A 22,825-nucleotide genomic window follows, 5' to 3' on the forward strand; every position below is an offset into this window, starting at 1 on the left:
AATGTTATCAACTAAGAATTTGAAGTTTCTTCTATTTAAAAAAAGGCAAGAGGAATAACTGTTTTATTTGCTTCTACAAAACAGAAAAAATTAAAATATCTTATCAGAGGGCAGCCCGGGTGGCTCAGGGGTTTGGCGCCGCCTGCAGCCCAGGGCCTGATCCTGGAGACCCAGGATCGAGTCCCACGTCAGGCTCCCTGCATGGAGCCTGCTTCTCCCTCTGCCTGTGTCTCTGCTTCTCTCTCTCTATGTCTCTCATGAATAAATAAATAAATGAAATAATAAAAAATAAAAATAAAATCTTTAAAATATATATATATATATCTTCTCAGAGCATGTTTCCCAGTGGCTTGATACCCTCAAAGCAAGGTTCCCACTCCCCAGGGAAGGCTGTAGGGAAGCCAGTGCTGACCCCATGGGGCAGCACCTGCGGCGGGGGCGGGGGGCCTGCAGCATTAGCCCCTGCCTCCACTCCCCGATCCTCCTGCAGGAGGGCACCCCCATCAGCACAGTGAAGGGAGGCGGACAGCCCGGGGCTTCCGGAAACAGGTCTGGTTTAAGGCACTCAAGCCTTCCTCCTCGCTGGCTGTGCTCCCATCTTCGCCAATCTGCCAGTGTTCCCAGCAGTAAGGGGGGAGATGCTAACCAGGTAATAATTCTTGAAGAGAACATAAGATCATAGCTCTTGCCTAGGTGACACTGTGTCCGGCCCTTGATCAGTGCCCACAGTGTGCACGGTGTAGGTCATGCAGGAGAAGCTGTTGACGAGGAATCTCGCTGGGCTGCCCACCTCAGGAGAGAGGACCCCTCGCAGCGCCGGGGCTGCAGGGAGAGCAGGGCCGCATCAGCGCAACATCACCACCTGCTGAGGTTCCACCGGGCTGCCCCATGACTCGGGCCACACTGGGCTTTACCCATGGCAGTCACCACCCCCAGGGAAGGACGGGCAGTTATTGTTGTTTTTCCATTCTAAGGACCGAATGATCAATTGAAGCTGAAACAGACTAATGAGTTGTCTGAGCTCACCTGGCCAGGGAAGATTGGAACCCAGGCCTTTGCTCTTTGGTTTGTAGAAGTGTATTAACTAAGATGGCAGGAGGGAAACTTTTGTCGGGATTTCACTGATAAGATCCTGCACGTGAAAATCCAACATAAAACTCACATACCTGGGGTACCTGGGTGGCTCAGCCTGTTAAGTGTCTGCCTTTGGCTCAGGTCCTGATCTCAGGGTCCTGGGATCGAGCCCCACATCAGGCTCCCTTGCTCAGCAGGTCAGCTTCTTCTCCCTCTGCTGCTCCCTCTGCCCATGCTCTCTCTCTCAAATAAATAACATATTTTAAAAATAAGTAAATAAAATTCACCTATCTTTGAATTCAGGGGGGACCAGTAACCGAGATGCTGGCATACACCCACTGAGATGACTAATCGTTGTTTGTAATGCCAGAGGCAGAATTCTCATTCTATCTGGGTCACCCCCACTGAAGTACCCCCCAATGCATGGGAAAGTCTCCCATGTCCAGACAAACCTCTCTTGCGGCCACTCCAGCCCACCGAGTGCATTTTCAAGAAGGAGAAAACATTTACCCATGTAATCCCTCCTAAAATGGAAAACTACTTTGAAACTGATTTCCATCTCAACATAGTTTTTAAAGATTTGTTTATTTAGAGAGCATGAGTGGGGGGAGGGGCTGAGGGAGAAGCAGAACCCCCCAAACAGGCTCCATGCTCAGCACAGGGCCTGACATGGGGCTCGATCCCAGGACCCTGAGATCACAACCTGAGCCACAATCAAGAGTCAGATGCTTAACCAACTGAGCCACCCAGGCGCCCCCACAGTATTAAGTTCTAAAATCGAAAAGTGCTTTGAAGTTGACTTCCATCCCAATTCCTTTCTACTTAAAGGTTCCTGACACGCTTCCCTCTTACCAGAAGGAGCCGGACGCTATAGGAAAGGCTCAGATGCTCTGGGGGAGGCAGGCCTCAAGACAGAGTGGCCCCGATAGAAAGTCATCAAGGGTTCCGCCCATGCCAGCCAGCTGAGCAGAAGCACAGCATTTTAGAGGGGCTCAGAAAATGCTTGTGGAGGGACCAAAGAAAGTCAGAACCTCACCAGCAGTGAAATGCCAGGTGCAAAGACAGCTGGCAGGTGCACAGGGCTTTCATTCACCCCAGCAAACAAGAAGCCTCCTGAGGCACCGCAAGAAATAGCCCAGCCCATCATGCACGCAGAAGAATTGTCACGCATTCATTCATCCGTGCCTGCCTGCTGGCATTGACTCAGCTGTATTTACTGAGTGTCAAGCCTGAGGACTGAGGACCAGGGGTGTGGCCTGCAGCCCAGACTGTCCCCCACCCCCACCCCCAGAGGCACCCCAGCTGCTGGGGGAGATGGACGATTAGCACCCGATATGATCAGTGTCACGAGGCAGGAGGCCCAGAGCCACCAGATGGCAGCCCACCCCCGGGGACTGGTGGCACAGAAGGGTGTTTTGGTGGAGACAAGAGACAGAGGACCAGTCTGTTCACTTTAGCAGTGGAAGACACTCTCGTGGCTAGAGTAGGGTGTACCGGACATGCTCCAGGCCTGGCTGGCCCCCCTGGGCGATGCGTCCTGCTGGGGCACCCCCCAGGCAGCCTGGCAGCCCCCTAAAAGTTTGCAAAATATATTTGGTGATGAAATAACACCCCCATATGACTTCTAAGTCAGTACAGTGAGAAAAGACTTATAATGAAATGTCTTAGTCCTGTTCCCATCTGCCCTCCCATCGTCCCCACCCCAAGTATCTCTTTCACTGGTGTCTTGTGTAACCTTCTAGAGCTTCTTAATCCGATTTCGTACTCCCACCCCCCCGCCCCCAACCGCCTGTCTTTCATAAAGGTAATGTGCTCTCCACTCTGGCTCGGACCCTGGAAGGAGGTGCATTTCGCTTTCTAAATGCTACTGATGCCACAGACACAATACCCATTTCTGTCTGTGTTCTGGTTTGCTGGTAAAGGGAAGAATAAGTCAAGGTTTTGAAGTGTTTTGATTAGACAGCAGAGAGGCTGTCTGCGCCACCTGGATTGGGAAGGGAAGTGCAGTCGGGCTCTCCAGCGTCCCCCTGAGAGACACAGAGCGTGCTGCCTAGTAAACGGTCACACACACGGGACAAGGATGTGTGTGCCCAGCAGGAAACAGCACAAACATGTTTTAATCTTTTTTTCCCCTTAAGATTTATTTACCTTTGAGGGGAGCAAAGGGAGAGGGAAAGAGAATCTCAAGCAGACTCTTGCTCAGCACAGAGCCCAATGTGGGGCTCGGTCTCATGACCCTGAATCATGACCTGAGCTGAAACCAAGAGTCAGATGCTTAACCGACTGAGCTACCCAGGTGCCCTATTTTTTAATCTTTTAACTCTGGAGGTAAGGCCTGCATATGGCCAGGAAGGAAGGAAGGAAGGGAGGGAGGGAGGGAGGGAAGGAGAAACCAAGTGAGAACCAGCCGCAGCCCCACTTCTACTTCCCAGGAGTAACTATTGGTGACAGGTGGGCAGATATTTATGCTCTATTTTGCAGGAGAGCAACATCAAGGCAGCAGGTAAGGCAGTTTTGTGGGTCCTGTGAGAGCCAGCTGTGACAAGGGCTTTGAGGCCTGCTCTAGGCCAGGCAGCCCAAGAGTCCTGATGGGCTGGGCACAGGAGACAGGGGGCTGGCTACACCCTGCCCTACTCTCTCTCCCTCAGCCCCTCTGCCCTCCATGTTGCCCACATGTCCTGTGCCCACATCCATCCTTGGCCCCTGTGCTACTCCAAGCAAGGAGAGTCTTGCTGACCAGGGCACCCCCAGGCCTCATGGGCACTTGGCAGAGGGAGCACTCAGCACGTATGTATCACAGAGGCTGTGTTCTCACTCCTGAAAGGCTTGCAGGGGGCACTCAGGTGCCTTCCAGGTGGCTCGGACTACAAGCTGTCTAGGGCCTGACAGCCAGGGGGCTCCCTTGACCTCGAAGGGAGTCCCTACCCCCAGGGCTGCTAGGCACGGGGGAAACTGGGCAGCCAAGTGCGGGGCAGAGAGGAACAGAACTGTTCTCCAAGGGCTGACCCTCTCCCCTCTCCCCCAGGAGGACTGGGCCGCAGTCACCCTCAGACAAATCCTGCCCTGACCTCATGGGGTTCAAGGGCAGAAGCGAAGGGCAGGCATCCTTAGCAGGTGAGGATTCACCTAAGCCGGACAGACCCCAGGCACTGAGGCACAAGCCAGGGCCTGGCAGTTAGTAGGTCCTCAGTAACGTATGTTGGTGGACAGAGGCCTGGGAGTAGGGTGGCCTTGCAGGGATTGAAGGGAAGGGGACAGTCTCCAGTCACCTAGGGCACTTCCCCAGCAGGCACAGTGCAGGCAGGACATGGATCCAAGTCCTGGTACTAACTTGACAAACTTTTCACTTTTTTAAAGCATCGGCAGGATTTATGCATCAAATTCACCCACTTAAGTGTACAGTTCAGGGAACATGTGTGTACACAGCTGAGCAACCATCGCATCTTATTTACAGCCCCCCTGGCTCCCAACGGGAACCCCGTGCTCCTCCCACCCCGGCCTGGCTCGGGGCAGCCATGATCTCTCACTACAGATACACATTTTCTGGACACTTCAGATACGTGGAGTCATAGAACTTGCAGCCTTTGTGACTTGGCTTGTCCCTTCCCGTGAGGTTTCTGAGTGCCACCAGGTCACAGCCAGGCCAAGGCTTTTTTTTTTTTTTTTTTTTAATCAACAAACGATATTCCATGGAGTGGATGTAACTCATGGTTTGTCTGCTCACCAGTTGGCAAACATTTGGGTGGTTTCCGCTTCTTGGCTCGGATGGATAATGCTGCCACAACTACTCAGCTGCCCAGGTGTTTGTGCGGACAAGCGTTCCTGCTTCTCTTCGGTGAGTGCCCGAGTAGCACCACTGGCTCACATGGTAACTCGGTGTGACTTTCTGAGGAGCTGCCAGACTGTTTGCCCAAGTGGCTGCACCACCCTCCACGTCCTCAATACCCGTTATTAGCTTTTGGGTTAACACCACTGCTGCCACCACCACCATGTGAGTGGTGATGGTTAAAAGTTAAAGTGAGTGGCTGTGCAGTGGTAGCTCACTGGGCTTTGATCTGCATTTCCCCAGAAGGTGACGGTATTAACCATCTCTTCACATGCTCATTTGCCATGTATCTTCTTTGGCGAAATGTCTGTTCGCATCTTTTTGGGCAGTTTATTTAACCTTCTTGAGCTTCACCTCACTCTCCCCAGCTACTAAATCCTAGGAATTCTTTATGAAAGGCATGCAGAGCCTGCCACGTAACAATGATGGCTTTCTGTAGGGTTGACCTAGTCGCTGCGGCCCCACAGGGATGGGCCCACAAGTCTCTCAGGTTGGGAGTCGGAGGCCAGGCTGCCCAAGAAGGATCCCCTCCCACAGCTGGAGGGTGAAGGATGAGCATTACTTGCTTGAGGGGTCTACCCTGTTCTAGATGTTCTGTTGAGCCACTCCACAAGGTCTCACTGCAAACCTACCAGAACCTTCTGAAGTGTGACCTCCCTGTTGACAGGAGACAAAACCTGGAGACCACATTCAGTAAGTTCTCCAAGTTATCGAGTTGAAAGGGTCAGAAACTAGCCCACTTGTGATGAGCCCAGGGCCGTGCCTGGTGTGTTGAATCACTGCGTTATACACCTGAAACTAATACTGTATGTCAACTAACTGGAATTGAGATTTTAAAAAATAAATCTACCAGCTAATCACGAGGGAAATAGTGGCAGAAACTAAGATTGGAACCCAGAGATGCTGCTGATGCTGATGTCACGGGGAGAAGGGTGGGGTGAGCTCCCAGGGATGTGCCAGAAGCATGGGGCTGCACTGGGAAACCCACAGCCTCCAACTGGCTGTGCAGACAAGCACACTCAACCCTGGCCCCACCAACGAGAGGCAGCGCAGTGAGCTAAGTTGCTTATCCCCTGCCCCAGGCCTCAGCTGCGTCTGTCAATTGAGGGAAAAAGTAGTCCCTCTCTTGGAGAGCAGTCTGTCTGGATCCTACGCTTGGCAGGTACAGTACCCACTACAAAGCAGACAGCTTCCTCCTTTGTGTCGGGGCTTCTACCCTCCCCCCACTCAGGCCACTTGGTTCTTCTCTGCCATGAATTCGAGCTCCTCCTAGAACAATCCCCTGACCCTGACCTGGGGCCCAGGCTGGAGCATAGTGTCTTCACAGCTCTTAGGACCTATCCCATAATTTCTCATCCCTCTCATCCCTACTTACTGCCTTTAGACAGTGTTCCCCATATAAGCAGGGAACACCAGGTCAGGTCCTCGAGTTCTCTAGAATGAGGACGTAAGATTAAGCATAAAAAAGCAGGTTAAGGGATCCCTGGGTGGCTCAGCAGTTTGGTGCCTGCCTTTGGCCCAGGGCGTGATCTTGGGGTCCCGGGATTGAGTCCCATGTCGGGCTCCCACCATGGAGCCTGCTTCTCCCTCTGCCTGTGTCTCTGTCTCTATCATGGATAAATAAATAAAATCTTAAAAAAAAAAAAAAAAAAAAGGCAGGTTAATAGGGGCATCTGGCTGGCTCAGTCTGCAAGGCATCCAACTCTTGATCTCAGAGGGTCATGAGTTCAAGCCCCACATTGGATGTAGAACTTACTTTAAAAGGGGGGGGGGGCAAGGTAACAAAAAATAACTTTATTGAAGCAGCTTAACAGCATTGAGTAAGGCTTTTTCAATGAGACACCTACAAAGCAAGAGTTCAATATAAGCACAGTCTAATTCCCTGCTTTTCTGATTAACTGTAACAATTCTAAGTTGCTCGCTTCTTATCCATTTACAGTTCACAGAGAAAAGCCCTTGTCATGTTTCATAGCTCTCTCCACCTTGACGTGGCATCAGTCGGACCCTGCATCGGGCTCCAGATGGAGGACTCCAGCTGCAAGTCTGCAGAACTTGCTACTGAGTGGGGCTCTGACTGGAGTCCTGGCCTGTTTCACCCCTGGCAGGTATGCCAGCCTGCCTCTGGCTGCCACCCTCAACCACTCCCAGAGCATATTCCATGGACAAGACAGGAAACTATTGCAGCCTGGCCTGAGCAGGCTTAAGGAGGTTTTATGACCAGGACCAAAAGCTGCTTGCTGGGGCCTGCCCTCACCCTGCACGGTCCCCCTCAGGGCTCTGGTTCTAGAAAGGAGGGCAGAGGCTACCTCAGTCCTTCTTGCCCCCAGAAGCTGGGTTTTTTGTGAGGAGCTTCCCTGAGCTGGAATGGGTCAATGTGTACACTGTGGGGGATTCCAGCTTCACTCTGTCCAGAAGAGTCTTCTTGAGGGCAGCTGGGGACACCTTCTCTTGGTCAGCCATGGACTGCAGCTCTCTGCAAACAAAGCCCCACAGGGTTGAAGGAGGAGCCAGAGCTCCACAAGGCTGCTCTGTACAAATAACCCCCAAGCCCAGAGAACTTGACACCACCCGAAATTAGAACCCCAAATCAAATGCTCCCCTGAGCTTCTCAGAAGTGCCATTCAACTCCATGTGGGTTACTACACACACGTGTAGTTCCACGTGGAAGGAGAGAGCTGGTAGGGACAGGAGACTCAGCAGGCTTGGAGTCACACACCTGTCCAACCCCACCTCCACAATGTACTACGAGCTGCCTGGGCTGGGGAAAATCGTCTCTGGGCCTCACCTTCCTCTTCTATCAATTCAAGCTACCCACCCACCCCCACCATCAGAACTGTGGTAGCGATGAACAAGTAAAACCTGCAAACCCTCAGCTAAACAGAGTCTGAGAAACCATGCTTGTGGACACAGCATGGACTCCAGCACTGCTGAGGGATCAGAGACAGCAGGTTCTGCTGGGAGTGGTGGGCGAGAAACCCACCGTGTGCGGATGCAAGAGGCCTCCACAGCATTGATGAGCAGGGAGCGGAAGCCCCCACTCTCTAGGAAGTGCAGGGCATGGATGGTGGCCCCCCCAGGGGAGCACACATTATCCTTGAGCTGGCCTGGGTGCTGCTCTGAGTCCAGTAGCATCTTGGCAGCCCCCTACAAGAGGTAGGAAGGATTAGAGCAGAGAACTGCTTCTCCTTACCCACTGCCCTTCACCAATCACTAGCCCAGCTTCCCAACCCAGCCCCACCCCAGCTCAGGGACCCCCCCCCCCCAACTCCACCCACAGCCTCCACCCCACACCCTGGTCCAGAACACATAAGGCAGAGATACTGACCAGCAAGGCCTGGGCCCCCAGTCGGACCGCCAGGCGCCGAGGCAAGCCCATCTTAACCCCACCATCAGCCAACGCATCCAGGGCCATGAATGCCTATGGAAACACTCACTGAGTCCCGGGGCTGCAACACCCAGGGACCTCCCTATGGTCGGCTTCACCTGAGGACTAGAACTAGCTCTGAAGGCTGACGTCCTCCACCAGCTAGCTTCGCCCTGGACATGGGCAACACCCAGAGCCCAAGTCTGCCTACCAGCCCATCTCGTTGCCTAAGTCCCCAGAGGGCTGAGGAAGTACATGAGGGGGGCTCACATAGGCGGGCCCGCTGCCGCTGAGCCCTGTGACAGCATCAATCAGGTCCTCCTCCACCTCGGTGCAGTAGCCCACGCTGCTCATGAGCTGCTCCAGGAGCTGCCCATCTTCCACCAGGGCATGGGTGCCTGTGGCGTACACCGTGGCGCCCTCCCGCACCACCACAGGTGTGTTGGTCATGCAGCGAATCACCTTGGGGGCCGGCTGGAATGCCATCAGCTTCTGGAACAAGGAAAGGCCCAAGTGAGCTGCCGGGGCAGGCCCCCCACCCCTACACACAAAACGCTTCACAAGGGCACCAGGGCTGAAATGGGCACCTTTTCCACAGAGCTGATGGTGACCCCGGCAGCACAGGACACCACAATGTGCCTGGGCTGGACGTCGGCCCCGATCTCGTCCAGAATGAAGGGGATGATGTGTGGCTTCACTGCCAGGAACAGGACATCACTGTGCCTCACCGTCTCCTTGTTGTTCCGGGTCAGGTTCACACCCATCTTCTGCAGGAGGAGATTGCCCAGCTCACAGTGCGGGGCAGGCTCACAAGGCCCAGGCCCCGCCAAGGAGGGGATGAGCCCCTGCCAAACACTCTCTGCCAGCTGCAGCCTGGAATCCGCCGGGGAGGCACAAAGTCTCCCCTTGCTGCTGCGGGGCATGCGAGCTAGGTGCTAGCTAGGCTCGCTTCCCCAAGGCAGGTGGGATGCGGCTGCTTCCCATCCCCACCAACCCTCGGGCCCCGCAGCCAACCCCTCGCCAGGCAAGTCCCCCCGCCTCCGGGCTGGGAAGTGGCACGGGCAAAGGGGCAGGTGAAATGGAGCGCCCAGCCGTGGGCACGGAGGTGGGCGCAGCCGGCGGCCAGCACGGCTCCTGCGCCCGCGCCCGCGCCCCCGCCCCCGCCCCCGCGCCCCCTACCCTGAGCGAGGACACGGTGGGCAGATCCATCTCCGGGGAGCTGGCTATGATCTTGTGAGCCGACAGGATGCCTGCGGGAGACGCGACCCCTCAGCCGGACGCCGCGGACCCGGGCTCCCGCGCTCCCGGGGCGGCGGGTCAGACCCACACCCAGCCCCTCCCCCGCGCGGGCTCGCGGCCCCCTCTGCTCCACGGGCCCCGTCCCGCCCGCCGGACGCCCAGCCGTCGGGGCTCGCGGGGCGCAAGGCATCCCCGGCCGGGCTGCGGCTCCCCGCCCCCCGCCCGCGCGCGCCCACCTGCGGCCGTGAAGCCCCGCGCCAGGGCACAGGCCAGCTGGCCGGCGCCGATGAAGCCCACGCTCATGGCCACTGGGACGCGCCCGGCGCCGCCCGGGAGCCGCCGCAGGACACACGACGCCGGAGAGAGCCCTCGCCAGCCGCGCGCGCCGGAAGCCGGACCCAGGCCGAGGCCCGCAGCTTCCGGCCCGGCCCCCGGGGCCGCTTCCCACCGCCTCCCCGGCAGGGGCGCCGCGGAGCCTCACGGGAGGACGGACCAATCCGCGGCCGGGAGCTCGCGGAGGGCCAATCCGCGGCCGGGAGCTCGGGCCACGTGCCCGCCCCCGCGCTCGGGATTGGCGGTGGGGCCCTCTGGCGCGGTGCCCGGCAGCGGGGGCTCCGCCCAGCCAGCCCACCGGGACCCGCATCGCCCGCACCCCGCGGGTGGGGCTGGGGCCGAGGGCTGGGGCCGGGGGCTGGGGCTGGGGCCGGGGGCCGGGTCGAGGTCCGCTAGTGCCGTATCTGGCGCGGGCCGTCAGCCGCCCTGGAGGCCCCGGCAGGTCGCGGCCTGCAGGCATGAGCGGGGTCCCGGCTGGAAGTCCTCCCGGCCTGGGGGGTGGCCGCGGGAGCGCCCCTGGGGGTCCGCCGCACCTGTGCGGTTCTTAAGAGATGGAGGCCAGGCGTCTTTCCTGCCTCGAGGAGGATCCACTGCTCAGTGTGAAAGGGGCGGGGGGGCGGCCAGCCGCCTGCGTTCTCACCTGTCTGCTTTCCAACTAGTTCTTTTCTCCAGCTTCTGTCCTAACTCAGGCGAGCCCGGGGGGTGGGGGTGGGGGCGGCGCCCCTGGGGGCTGCCCGGGGCGGGAGAGACCTGCCCCCCTCCGGGCTGGGGGGACTCTGCTCCCTCCCCCACCCTCCCCGCGCGCATCCCGGAGCAAGCCCCCGCCTCCTCGGGGCCTGAACCCTTGAAGGTGTGGACCAATTGTTCACTGTTATGCAAAATAATATTTCGATATATTTTTTCCTTTAAAAAAAAAGATTTATTTATTCATGAGAGACACAGAGCGAGAGAGAGAGAAGCGGAGACACAGGCAGAGGGAGAAGCAGGCTCCATGCAGGGAGCCGGGCGACGTGGGCGATCCTTTCCCAGGATCACGCCCTGAGCGGAGGGCGCTCCACCGCTGAGCCACCCAGGGATCCCTTGATAATTTTTTTCTGATTGGAAAAGGAACACATGCATATTGAGGAAAATTCGGGAAATACAAAAAAGTAAAGGTCAAAATCACCCACAATCAGAGTTCCTGGGGATAGTTTCTTGGGAACATTGCTGGTGTATTTCCTTATGTTATTCATGTCTAGGCATATATAGTTTTCCACCCTTGGAAATAAATGACATAGATACAGTTTTGAAGTGTCTATCGTAGATAGTTAATAAACATTTCCTAATGTCATTGAAAAGTTGCTTAAAACAAGATTTCTGTGATGACTTAGTAAATTCCGTTATACGGCTGCACCACACTAACCATTCTCCCAAACATCAGAATTAGGTTTATCAATTCCACAGATGCTCACTGAGCCAGGTTCTGGGGGTACAGCTATGAACAGGGTCCAGGGACAAAGGTCCCTGTCCTCACAGACTTAAAACAGTGTTTTAAATTATTCAGGGGCACCTGGGTGGCTCAGTGGGTTCAGCGTCTGTCTTCAGCTCTGGTCATGATCTCAGGGCTGTGGGATGAAGTCCCAAATTATGCTCCCTGCTCAGCAGGGAGTCTGCTTCTCCCTCTCCTCTGCCCCTGCCTCCTGTTTGTGCTCTTTCTCAAAACTTTTTTTTTTTAAAAATTACTCATACTACTGTAAGAAAATCTTTGTCTAACTCTTTGATTATGTGCCAGTGTCCATGCATAGTGGCTTTAGAGGCTCCCCATGGTGGTCATGCCACAGCCTGGCCCTAATGGCACCAGCAACTCAACAGTGCAAACTAGCTGAAGAAAGGGGGGCTTTTGGTACAATCCTTGGGAAGGTACTGAGGAGCATGCTTTCTGGAAGGGGCACATGCCTCAGGAGGAGCCCAGGGACGAGACCCAGGGCCCAGCACTGCCCACTCTTTCCTCTCTTCTCTGGTCCTTACTAGCTTCCACTGGGCCTCCTTTCTTGTAGAAGAATCTTCGCCAGGCAGTGGGGGAAGGTGGGTGCCTCTAAATGCTGTCTGCTCCTCTGAGGGATACTGGGCTTCCCACAGTCCATTTGGAAGGCTGCAGGTCCCCTTGCTTCCCCTGCCTCTCTGGTTATGGCCTGCAACCCAAGAGGTTGCACCAAAGCCAAGTGGTGTGTGTGTGTGTGTGTGTGTGTGTGTGTGTGTGTGTGTGTGTTGGGGTGGGGCACAGTGTGCTGTGTCATTCCCATCACACTCCTTTCACACATCCATCCATCCCTGACCTGCTGGCCTTGGTATCTCTGCTTCAGCGTCCAGTAGAGGACCACGGGGACAGGGGAGGAGGTCACGTCAGTGGCCCCCATGCTGGCTTGGCCACCAGCTGGGCCACAGGAGAGAGGGCTCTGCTGAGGCACTTGGCCCTCTTGATACATCTTGGATGAGTGAGCCACTGGTTGAAAACTGGTTATTTTTTTGTGTGGTACTTTGAGATCTATCATCTTGGGTTTTTTTTCATCTCCAAAGTTTAAAGTTTTTGTGTACAAAGTTCTATGTTTTAATTACAGGCAGTCCCATTTCCTTCTCTTGTATGACCTTGCTGACTCTTATGGCCCTGCCATGGTTCACTTGGTGAGATGCAGAGAAGAAAGACCCTTCCTTCCCTGGGCCACTTAGGATGCCTCTTCAGGAGGGTCAGCCCAGTGCCACCATCCTGCAGTGTATACCCAGGCTCCAGGGCTGGCAGCTGTGTCCTTGGGTGCCCACTCTACCCCTGAACAGGCAGAGAGAAGTCCTGAAGGAAACCAGGGAAGCTCACCAAGCTTCCAGGACTGCCCACCTTCCCCCCTCTCCTCCTCCTACCTCTCTACCCCCCTCCTCCCACAGTCCTGCTCCTCCCCCTCCTACCTTCCCAGACAAAGTGGATAATGGGTCATTTCTGCCTCCACTTGTCCACGTTTCTCACCCCCAGGGCCTCTGGGCCTCCTTCCTAGTCTGTCTAATTAGCTGGCTCATATTCTAACAATGGAAGAGATCCAGGGAATGAAGGAGGATCCTGAGCTGCTTCCAGCTAATCCTATGGCAAGTCTCCAGAACCCCAGTCCTCCCTGACTTACGGACCTCTCCAGGGAGGCACATTTTGCATGCATTTTTTTCTCCTTTTTAAATTATACCAGTAATCCATGTTGATTGTAGAAAAATTTTAAATTTGATCAAATAGGAAAATGAACATCGCTTCTAATCCTATCACTTAAAGAGATCTAATGTGACTCTTTGGAATTTAACTCTATACTTCTTTGTCCTGGAGTCAGGTACATCTTAAACCTGATGTTTAGGGGTGCCTGGGTAGCTCAGTCAGTGAAGCATCTGCCTTTGGCTCAAGTCATGATCTTGGGGTCTTGGGATGCAACCTCACAGCAGCCTGCTCCCTGCTCAGCAGGGAATCTGCTTCTCCCTCTCCTTCTGCCACTCCCCGGCTTGTGCATGGGCTCTCTCTCTCTCATATAAATAAATAAATCTTTAAAAAAAAACTGATTTTTAAAACCAGTAGGTGCTCATGTTGTATATAAACAGGTCAGGTTGTATGTAAATGAGATATGCAAAAACCAAATCATGATGGGGTTATGGGCAGTTTTCAGGTCATTCAAAATTATCTTTAATGCTGTTACTTCGCCTTTTAAGTGGAAACAGATTGTAATTACACCTCACTTCTAATGGACCTCAACTGTCTTAATTGCTGCTACTGCCATAAAAATGCACTGCTAATTTTGTATCAGAATAAATGTATCACCTCACATTTTGCAGGTCAAAAGTCTGAGTGGGTCGAGCTGGTGCCTCTGCTCTAGATCCCACAGGCCACATCAAGATGGCTGATCCGAATTCTTCTCCAGACACTCGGTGGGAGAATTGGGACTCCGACTCATTCAGGTTGCTGGCAGAATTTGGCTCCACATGGCTATAGGACTGAGGTCCCCCTTCCTTGCTGGCTGCCAGCCAGGAGTCCTTCTCAGCTTCTGGAAGTCGTTCTCAGCACATTCCCTGACTCATGGTCTCCTTCATCTTCAAACCAGCAATGGCAGGTCTAGCCATTTTCATACTTCATATATTTCTGGCCTCCTCTTCTGCCCTTTTGGGGATCCTCCTGGGAGCTCCTGGGTGTGATCTGAAGCCAGCCCACAGACACGGTGGACCGGGAGGGACAGAGGCAGGCCACTCCCAATGGGCTGAATGAGCTCAGGAATCTGAGCTAGGAGGTGGTCTTGGGGGCTGCAAGGTGGTAGACCCCATGCCCAACCACCACATCCTAAAGGTTCAGAGGAAGGCTTCACTGGGGTCCAGTCACATACCCCCTCCCTCCTGATGGTCCCAATACCACATCATTATCCCAAGTCTGTCCTGGGAGAAGCTTCTGGGAGCAGGCAAGGCAACTGGAACCCACATTCCAAGGACAGGAGAAGGGATGAGGAGCCTCCATCACCTAGGTCCAACTCACAGGTCGTATCTTCTCATTGACCTTCCCTGCAGCCTCACCTCTATGCCTTCAGCCAGAGAAAGTTCTCTACTTTGAAGGAATCCTGTGATTCGATTGGGTACACTTGGTTAATCCAAGATCGTCTCCTTATTTTGTGGTCTGTAACCTTAATTACAACTGCAGAATCCCTTTTGAAGTATCGAATAACAGAGTCACATTTGAAGTATAGAATAAGAGTCATAGGCTCCAAGGACTGGGAGGCATGGATGTTTTGGGGAAGAACGTTCTGTCTACCATGCTGTCTCCGTGTGCTGATAAGCTCATCTTTACATTTTAAATTGGACCCAATCTCCTGGATATTTTAGCTCACATGGGATGATGGGAGCAGGCCCATCTTTACCACTGATTAAATGTGACTGGCTGGGAGTCCACAGACCCACAGAGAGGTCACTGAGTAGAATTCTTTAGAAGGTATCCATACCATTCTTGTAAAGCAAAAAACACTATATCCTGGTACTCAACATCCCACAGGGAAGGGCTTCATTCAGACGTCTTATGCAGGTGATCTAGGCATTTCTTTCAGAGCCAAGTCCTCTCACCTGCCTCCAACAGTATGCTTGCCGCGTTCTCAGATCCTGGCTGTCCAGAGACTAGCTCCATCTTTCCCTCCACTATTCCGCTGTTATTGGTTTTGTGGATAAAAACAGAGTCCAAGAACTTCAATAGCCAGTCATAAGGAAACCCCGTTGTCTGGAAAGGGAAACATAGGGGCACTGCCAGATGTGGCAGCTTCCAGATGACATGGTAGCCAATGCCCATATCATCATTATAAGCCATTCTGTGGCATAGAGATTCAACAGATTTTCATCACCCCAGTCCCAATTTCTTCATCTGGAAAATGGGAATAATAATACCAACCTCAAGGAATTTGTTGCAAGACTTAAGTGATGTAATGTATACAGAATCGCCTAGCACAGCACCCTGGCTTATAGTGAGTGCTCAACAAGTGCTAGCTTGCTTGCTACACCACTGTCACCCCAGGTCCCATCCCCATAACCACTGCCAGGGTGAAAATACTTTCTAAAGAAGGGGCGTGTGTGAGTGATTGTTCACAATACCGGTTTTGGTATTGTGAGAGCTGGGAGAGGATATAAGTATTATAAATGAGAGCTTAATCTAAAGTTGATTTTTGCAGTGTTTGGCAGCCCCATAGACTGGAGGATCTTGATCACCTCCTTTCATCACATCGTTATGAGAGCTTGTCCCTGTCATCACCCCTTCTCTCTGGCTCAAGGGGCACCAGAAAATAAATGCAGAGGCACAGAGTGAAACATCACTTTATTTCAGCAGATTATCTACACTCAACTGCTTTTGCTAAATTTTAATAAAAGTAAGTACATGTGGGTCCTGGTGGTATATCCTCTAAAGCAGTGGGGGAAATGACCTAACTATGCACAGAAAATGCTGGGTCTAAGGGGGAGGAGCGGGGGAGGTTAGGGCTCTCTGTCCCCCAGGGTAATGACTCAGAGCTGAATCCCACCTCCTCCCTTGTAAGCAGAAACAGTGGCCAAGGGCTTCCCCGTTGGCTTGAGGTCACAGTTGAGGTCGTGGTAGATCCAGAAGCCAGGTGTCCTGACTGCCTGCCCACTGTCCCCAGCTGGAAACCCTTCGTCCTCCCTCCTCATAATCTCTCAGGGGAGTGGGGGACCCAACTATGTTTACAAGAGTCCAGAATGGATCAACGTTTTGGGGAACAGGAGTTCTGTTTTAGACCTCCTCCGTACCTAGGGAAAACCAGGAGATTTTTAAAAATTCTCTTTTAATTCTCATAATGTAATGGGGTATATCAGTCTGTTTCCGCAGTTCACATCACAAGGCGTGTCATCCCATACGCAGCTGAGGATTTGCTGAAGAGAAGCTCCCAGCTACCAGTCTGTCCATGCCCAGCTGCATCTTTTCACAAGTAGGCTGGGATTTCCTTCTAAAGCTCGGTAGTCCTCACTGCTGCGTTAGTGACTCTTGGAAGTGCTTAGGTGGGTGAGGCTCAGGAGGACAGGAAACAAAAGACCATGCAGCAGAGGTAAAGCAGGGATGAGTTGGGCCGGGGGTCACTAAGGAGGATTTTCACACCTACATCAAGACCTGCTTCTGTGCACCTGTCCAGTCAGAGGCCTTGGCACTGCGCCCCACACCTAAGGCTCTAGCTTCCTTGGCACGGGCATCCCGTCCCAGGAGCAGCTACACTTCTGCACCCTCATGTTGGGCAGGCTGACCACCCGGGGCCTGGGCCTGCCTCCCTCCTTGACAGTGACGATCATGGGCAGCGATGTCGTCTCCGAGGGGACGCACTGCCGTGGCCCCAGAAGCGGCCACTCGAAGGGCAGAGGCCGCGGGGGCTGCTGACAGGTGCCCACACACTCGTAGGCCAGGAACCCCGGGGGCTCCAGGACCCAGTTCTCGGCCCACTTCATCCCCCGCAGGTCAATGTACACCTCCTGGCGGCAGCAGCGGGCAGCCTGCGTCACCGGCACCTCGGGGTCACAGTCGCCCTGAGCTCTGCGGGGACAAGGAGAGGCAGGGGTCAGCTGAGGGTGCCCGGGGCAGGGGGAGGGCCCTGGCGGAGGGGCGCGTCTAGGAGGAAGTGTTCCATCCTGGCTGTGTTCAAAAGGCTGCTTGTGATCCGGCTGGATGACTACCAGTGGCCAAACAGCACAGAACAAGTGCCATCAGCCCCGAGAGTGGCCGGAGAAATTTCCCGCACCCGCACCCCAAAAGAGCCCCTTCAACGGAGGTGGCAGTCCCTAGGTGCCCCATCCGCAGGCCCGGCGCCTACCCGTAGGTCCCCAGGTCCAGGGTGTGCAGCTCCAGCCGGGGCTCCCCCTGCCCGGCGCCCGTGGGCCCCTGGGAGGCAAAGCGCACCAGCCTGTGGGCCCCGGAGGCGGGCGGGCCCAGGTGCTCCCTCTGCACCGACACCTGCAGGAGCAGGGGCTGCCGAGGCCGGCTCAGCTGCTGCCAGAAGGTCACGGCCTCCGTCACGTCAAAGGCCTTCCAGCCGCTCTCGTGGAGGGACACCAGCCTGCGTGCCACAGGGGGGCCAAGGGGGACAGGGGCCTGAGCTGGGGAGGAGGGGGTGGCTCCCGGGGGTGGGGGTGGCTCCCCTCCGCGCCACCCCGCTGGGGACGCCCCCAGCCCCCTCCCCCCCTCCCCTTCCCGCCGTCTCCCCCAGCTGGGACCCGCCCCCGGCCCTCTCCTCCCTCCCCTCCCTCCCCGCCCCGCCCCGCTCGCAGCCCCCACCTGGAGTCCACCAGGGAGGTGCGGTTGGGGCCGTCGTCTCGGACTTGCAGCCACTCGATGGTGACGCGGGCGCGGGCGCTGTGCGGGGACAGCCGCTCGAGCCTGCGGAGCGCCGCCCTGGGTACCGGCTCCTGGAAGAGGCGCAGCACCGCCCGCAGCAGCTCACTGTTGGGGGGCAACCGCCGCTCCATGCCAAACACCAGCAGGTGCGTGGAGGCCTCTGTGGCCAGCCACCTGCCCGCCACCTCTGGGGACAGGCATGGGGTTAGGATGCCTCTCCAGCCTCAGGGCAGCTTCAAGGGGCAACAGAGCCCGGAGTCTGCACAGAGGACTGGGGGCTGGGGTTCACCTCAAGTGCACAGACTTGCAGCCTTTCTTTTTGTTTGCTTTTTAAGATTTTACTTTTATTTATTTTATTTTGTTTTATTTCATTTCATTTCACTTGGGGAGGGGGGCAGAGGGAGAGAGACCATTTCAAGCAGGCTTCTTGCTCAGAGCAGAGCCCAGGGCAATGTCACCAACCTGAGATTATGACCCCAGCTAAAATCAAGAGTCCATACTTAACCAACTGAGCCACCTGGGCGCCCCTAAGATTTTATTTTTAAGTCATCTCCATGCCCAGTGTGGGTCTCAAACTCACAACCGGGACATCGGGAGTCCAGTGTTCCACCGACCAAGCCAGCCAGGCCCCTGGACATGCAGCCTTCTTTGGGCAAAGAGGACACAGCAAAAATGGGAGGGCCAGTGGAGAGAGAGGGAGAGAACCCCACCATGGAAATCTCTGGTCCTAAGAGTGTCCTAAGAGGCAGAGCAAGAGCCCTGAATTCTTCTCATTTCCCTGTCATGCCCAGGGAGATGTCCCCACCTGGAGGAAGAGGAATCCAGGGCCTATAACCAGCTTTTGCGGGGCAGAGGCAGGACATGTACAGCACCCTCCTCAGATACACTAGTCCATGTGTCCCTGACACCTGGGGCTCCAGGGTGGCAGCCTCATCGGCAGACCTGCCGGCCACATGGCCACCAGCAGTCACCTCTGCTGAGTCGCCAGGCCTCCAGGCACCTGACCCGGCCTGGCTGGAAAGCAGGAGGTGTGGGTCTGTGTCCGGGCACTGAGGAGGTGAGCCCCAGCCCCAGGGAGGCAGGAAGGTGGGGTGGGATTCACACCTGGCCCAGCTCTGATAGGCTGACTTTAAAATGCTGGAATGGGCCCTCCCAGGTCGTCTCATAAATGGCCCATGGGTCTGGGAGGTAGTCAGAGCTGCTGTACCCTCATTTCACAGAAGCCACCAGGCTCAGAGCTGTTGGGTGACTCGTCCAGGGCAGGACAACAAGTACCAGAGCCGAGTCCCAAGCCCAGGGGTCCCTCCTCTGCTCCTGGCCGGCATGCAGATCCAGACAGGGCCTGGATACAGCCGTCCTCGCTGTCCACGGGCCCCCGTCCCGGCCCTGCCGATGGCCTCCCCAGAACGGGCCCTCCCACAAGGACCGGGATGCGGCAGCCAGCAGGCAGGTCTCACCTCGGAATCTCTGGCTGAACCTCTTCCCTCGGGAGTGGGCCCCATGGCTGCGCCGCAGCAGGGCCACGTACTGGGCTGTCACATGGGCAGGGGTGACCAGTGCCTCCACGTCGCCCTCATCCAGGACGGGCACCTGGCTGAGGTGCAGCTGGCGCAGCAGGCCGCCCAGGATCCGCTCCCCGCTCAGGGCAGCTCCAGGGCCGGTCAGGGGCAGCGCCCACAGGGCCCAGCACAGCCACACGGGCGTCATGGTGCCGCTGGCTGGGGAGGGGGACGAAGAACAGAGCTGACGTGTCCCCTGGGAGGCTTCAGGAGGGTCCCAGCCGGCTGTGCGGAGGGCCAGGCTGGGCCAGCTTTATAGGCAGCTCTGGGCCTGGCTGGGGTGGAGGGAGGGAAGGGGGGAGGCCAGAAGGGAGGCCTGGAGAGAGGAAGGTCACACCCCTCGGACCTCCTGGGAGCCCAGCAGCCAAACAGGTCCAGGAGCCTGGAGGAGGGGGCTGTCTAGAAGGGGCACTAGAGCCTGTCTGGTTGCCACACCAGCCTGGGGCCTCTGGCTGCTGCTGTCTGGGCAGCTCAGGGCTAACTTTAGGGCATGTTGACTTTTCCTGGCCCTACCCCAGTCCTAGTCTATGAAGAAGTGGGCCTATTCTGTAAGAAAGAGAATCCTATTAGGCAGCTATTGAAATCTCCTGCCTGGAGGCCAGTCTGGGTCTCCGTGTGTTCGTCGGGAAGGAAGGAGGGAGAGGATTCTGAATTCCTGTCTGCTCCCGGCCAGGCCCCATTCTGTGAGCTCTCACAGCAGTCCCTGGACCCCCATCCCCCACACTCCATCTCTACAGTCCCCCTCCTGCTCCTCTCCACGGACCCTCAGAGGACTGTGTCCTGTCTGTGACTGAGGAAGCTGCCGCTGTCAGGCCCAGCTCTCTGGCTGTCCCAGAAAGGGCAGTTTTGCAAGTGTCTTCACAGTCACACGACTGACCTCAGAGTGGGAAAAGCCATGCAGGCTGTGCCAGTCACTCTGGGAGCACTCCACACCGTGAGCCTGGCTTCAGGCTCACATGGGTGCTCAGGTGGACCCGGAGCAAGGGACAGGGACCTGAAAAGCGAGGTCATAGCTGCCCAGAGTCATGTCCTGTCCAAAGCCTGAAGTATGGAGCACATGGGGGTGGGAGCCTCTCAGGGCCTCCCAAACACATAGTTTAGGTTGGCTGGGTGCAAGTATGGGGCCTGTGGGCTTAACTGGCTGTTTGACCTTCTAGCAAGATCCTGAAGGTCTTAGTGACTCAGTTTCCCCATCAGAAGGAGGGGTGATAATAATCGGGTCTACTTCACAGGACTAGTCTGGAAATCAAATGCATTAACATGTGGAGGATGCATAGCCCAGAGCCTGGTATACCGTAAGCACACTATAAGGGTTACCTGTGGCCTTTCTAAAAATGGCCACAACAACAACAATCATTTCTTGAGTGCTCACTGTGCCAGGCACTATTCTCATCTCTGAGCATGTGTTCACAACAGCCCGAGGAGGCAGGTATCCGAATGCACCTTCCAGACACAAAGTCAGAATACTGTTCAGGGAAGGAACCTGCCCTCGTTCACTCAGCTGGAGACCAGGAGATCAACACATACATCTGACCCCAGAGACCCCCTCACGGAGGAAATGCAGGAGACAGCCCTTCCCAAACCATGTCAGCCTCATTCTATCATGCTCTGGAATAGACGATGTTTGAGTGCCAAGGGGCCCGGCAGATGGATGCTGTGTCCCTGACAGGTATCTCCTGCCATGCCTCTTCCCCTGTGCTCCCACACATCTCAGGCAGAGAAAGAGTGAAACTTCTGGTGCTCAAGGGCAGAATGTCCTCAGGATAAGAGCCCAGGGACATTGTGCACAAATTGCCACCATATGCATATGCATATTCGTATGTGCAGGTGCATAATAAACATAATGGCTAATAGTGCCTATGGGTTCCATGATGTTCTGAGTGCTTTAGATACATTAACTCTTTTTTTTTTAATTCAGGTATCATTGACATATAACATTATATGAGTTTCAGGTATACAATGTAAAGATTTGATATTTATATATGTAGCAAGCTGATCCCCACTGGTAAGTCTGCTTTACACCAGTCACTAGACACAGTAATAAAATTTTCCTTATGCTAAGAAGCTTTAAGATCTATTCTCTTACCAACTTTCAAATAGGCAACAGAGAATTGGTAAGTATCGTCACCATGCTGCGTGGGGGTGCACATCCCCAGAACAGATGTCTTTTATGACAAGAAGTCTGTACCTTTTGACCCCTTCCCATTTCAGCCCCCGCCTCCCCACACCCAGTACTTTATCCTGACAACAGCTCACCATTCTGATCTCATTTGATAAAGAAACTCAGGTGTAAAACCATTGCCTGACTTGCCCGAGTCACACAGCTGGGAGTGTCAGAGGCGGGGATGTTGGAAGGGATTCTGGCCAACGCGGATCCCCGTACCTGTGCAGGGAAGCGGAGGTGCAGGCACCCGGCAGCCAAACCAGGGCAGGAGAGGGGTGGCCTCAGCTCCTTCCCACCTGAATTTGTGCAACCCAGAGGGAGTGCGGTGCTCCTGTCTCCCACTGTCTGAACACCCCTGGCCCACGAGGCACCACCTACCCATTGCAGCCCTCCCCCCCCCCCTCCCCCGGGCCTCCTGCTCTCTCTGGACCAAGTGCAGCCTCCTCAGGAGCAGAGCTGAGGCTTTTCTTTGCAAGTGATTAGCAGGGGCTCACTGGATGCAAACATTTGGGCTTTAAATCAAGCCAAAAGGTGCAGAAGTGACCCATTCGCAGGCGAAGGGCCTGTGGCCCTTTGTCCCTGAAGCTGTCCTGAGTTGGTGTTCCATAAATATGCAACAGGCCGCCACCCTTGCCATTTGCAGAGAGAGGAAGTCCGGTGGCTTATCACTGGCCAGGATGGTGCCAAGGAAGTAACACCGGGCTGCCCTGCGAGGCCAGGGACCCCTCCCTAGGGCCCCAGCATCTAGGCCCCACGAGCCCTCTGGAGCTGGAGGCTCACGATGAGGTCACAGGGGCCCCTGTGCTGGTTTCAGCAGGGACTTGTTCTAACAGGGCTAGGGGAGGTCAGGCCTCCAGGACAGCTGCTCCCCGGCCCACCGGGCACACAGATACCAGGCTCTCCCCTCTCCCCTCAGGGGCCCCAGCCCCTGTTGCACCTAGGGTCACCAGCCAGTTACACTGAAACTTCATTTTCCCAGAAGAAAGTAAAGTACCCCTCATGTGCTGGATCGTCTGCCTCCCCCAGGCTTGTCACTGTGCTCCTGGGTGGGCCTCCCAGCACCCAGACGACTCAATGCTCTCAACACCCAGCATTTCTGACAGGGGAATGGGCTTCCAGGACCTGCTGCTCAGGGAGGCCCGCAAGGCCAGTGGGCACCTGAGCAGGTGGTCCACAGTTAGGAAACAGAATTATTCTAGATCCTGGGGACCTCCCTTAGGGAGCTCCTGGGAGCATTTGGCACTCCAGGGGTTTTCCCAGCAAGAGGCCCCCTGCTCCTCCTCTGCTACTTTATAGAATCGGGGAGCTGAGAGCTGACATGGACTGTCCAGGCCAATCTGCCCCTCCCACCCCCATTTTTAAAGCCAAGAAAACCGAGATTCAGAGAGGTGACCCCTTCCCCCAACTTCCC

At 55.5% G+C, this 22,825-nt stretch overlaps 2 protein-coding genes across 2 annotated transcripts in view; both read right to left on the reverse strand.

The window, feature by feature from the left end:
* Positions 1 to 6,679: 6,679 nt before the first annotated feature.
* PYCR2 (pyrroline-5-carboxylate reductase 2) overlaps positions 6,680 to 22,825 on the reverse strand; it is a 131,178-nt gene continuing 115,032 nt past the window's right edge. Inside the window, exons 2-8 of the mRNA XM_077901308.1 lie at positions 9,740 to 9,849; positions 9,444 to 9,514; positions 8,852 to 9,031; positions 8,535 to 8,756; positions 8,226 to 8,318; positions 7,881 to 8,044; positions 6,680 to 7,373 (exon numbers count right to left, since the gene is read on the reverse strand). Coding sequence (XP_077757434.1) covers positions 7,208 to 7,373; positions 7,881 to 8,044; positions 8,226 to 8,318; positions 8,535 to 8,756; positions 8,852 to 9,031; positions 9,444 to 9,514; positions 9,740 to 9,806 — 963 coding nt within the window. The 5' untranslated portion in view covers positions 9,807 to 9,849 and the 3' untranslated portion in view covers positions 6,680 to 7,207. The remainder of the gene's footprint in view (positions 7,374 to 7,880; positions 8,045 to 8,225; positions 8,319 to 8,534; positions 8,757 to 8,851; positions 9,032 to 9,443; positions 9,515 to 9,739; positions 9,850 to 22,825) is intronic.
* On the reverse strand, positions 15,698 to 19,489 carry LOC144315953 (left-right determination factor 1-like). Its single transcript, XM_077901303.1, has 4 exons — positions 19,149 to 19,489; positions 17,632 to 17,878; positions 17,171 to 17,413; positions 15,698 to 16,893 (listed from the first exon to the last, which is right to left on the reverse strand). The coding sequence occupies exons 1-4, from the start codon at positions 19,396 to 19,398 to the stop codon at positions 16,530 to 16,532; spliced, it is 1,104 nt and encodes a 367-aa protein (XP_077757429.1). The 5' UTR covers positions 19,399 to 19,489; the 3' UTR covers positions 15,698 to 16,529.

This window comes from Canis aureus, chromosome 6, assembly GCF_053574225.1.
Source record: "Canis aureus isolate CA01 chromosome 6, VMU_Caureus_v.1.0, whole genome shotgun sequence".
Taxonomy (NCBI): Eukaryota; Metazoa; Chordata; class Mammalia; order Carnivora; family Canidae; genus Canis; species Canis aureus.

Bases quoted from the DNA above. Each gene is read 5' to 3' on its own strand.
- LOC144315953 (XM_077901303.1), bottom strand. From the start codon at position 19,398: ATGACGCCCGTGTGGCTGTGCTGGGCCCTGTGGGCGCTGCCCCTGACC. The intron at 17,879-19,148 runs GTGAGACCTGCC...GCCTGTCCCCAG, and splicing joins GTTCAGCCAGAGATTCCGAG to AGGTGGCGGGCAGGTGGCTG. The intron at 16,894-17,170 runs GTAGGCGCCGGG...TTGTCCCCGCAG, and splicing joins CTGGACCTGGGGACCTACGG to AGCTCAGGGCGACTGTGACC.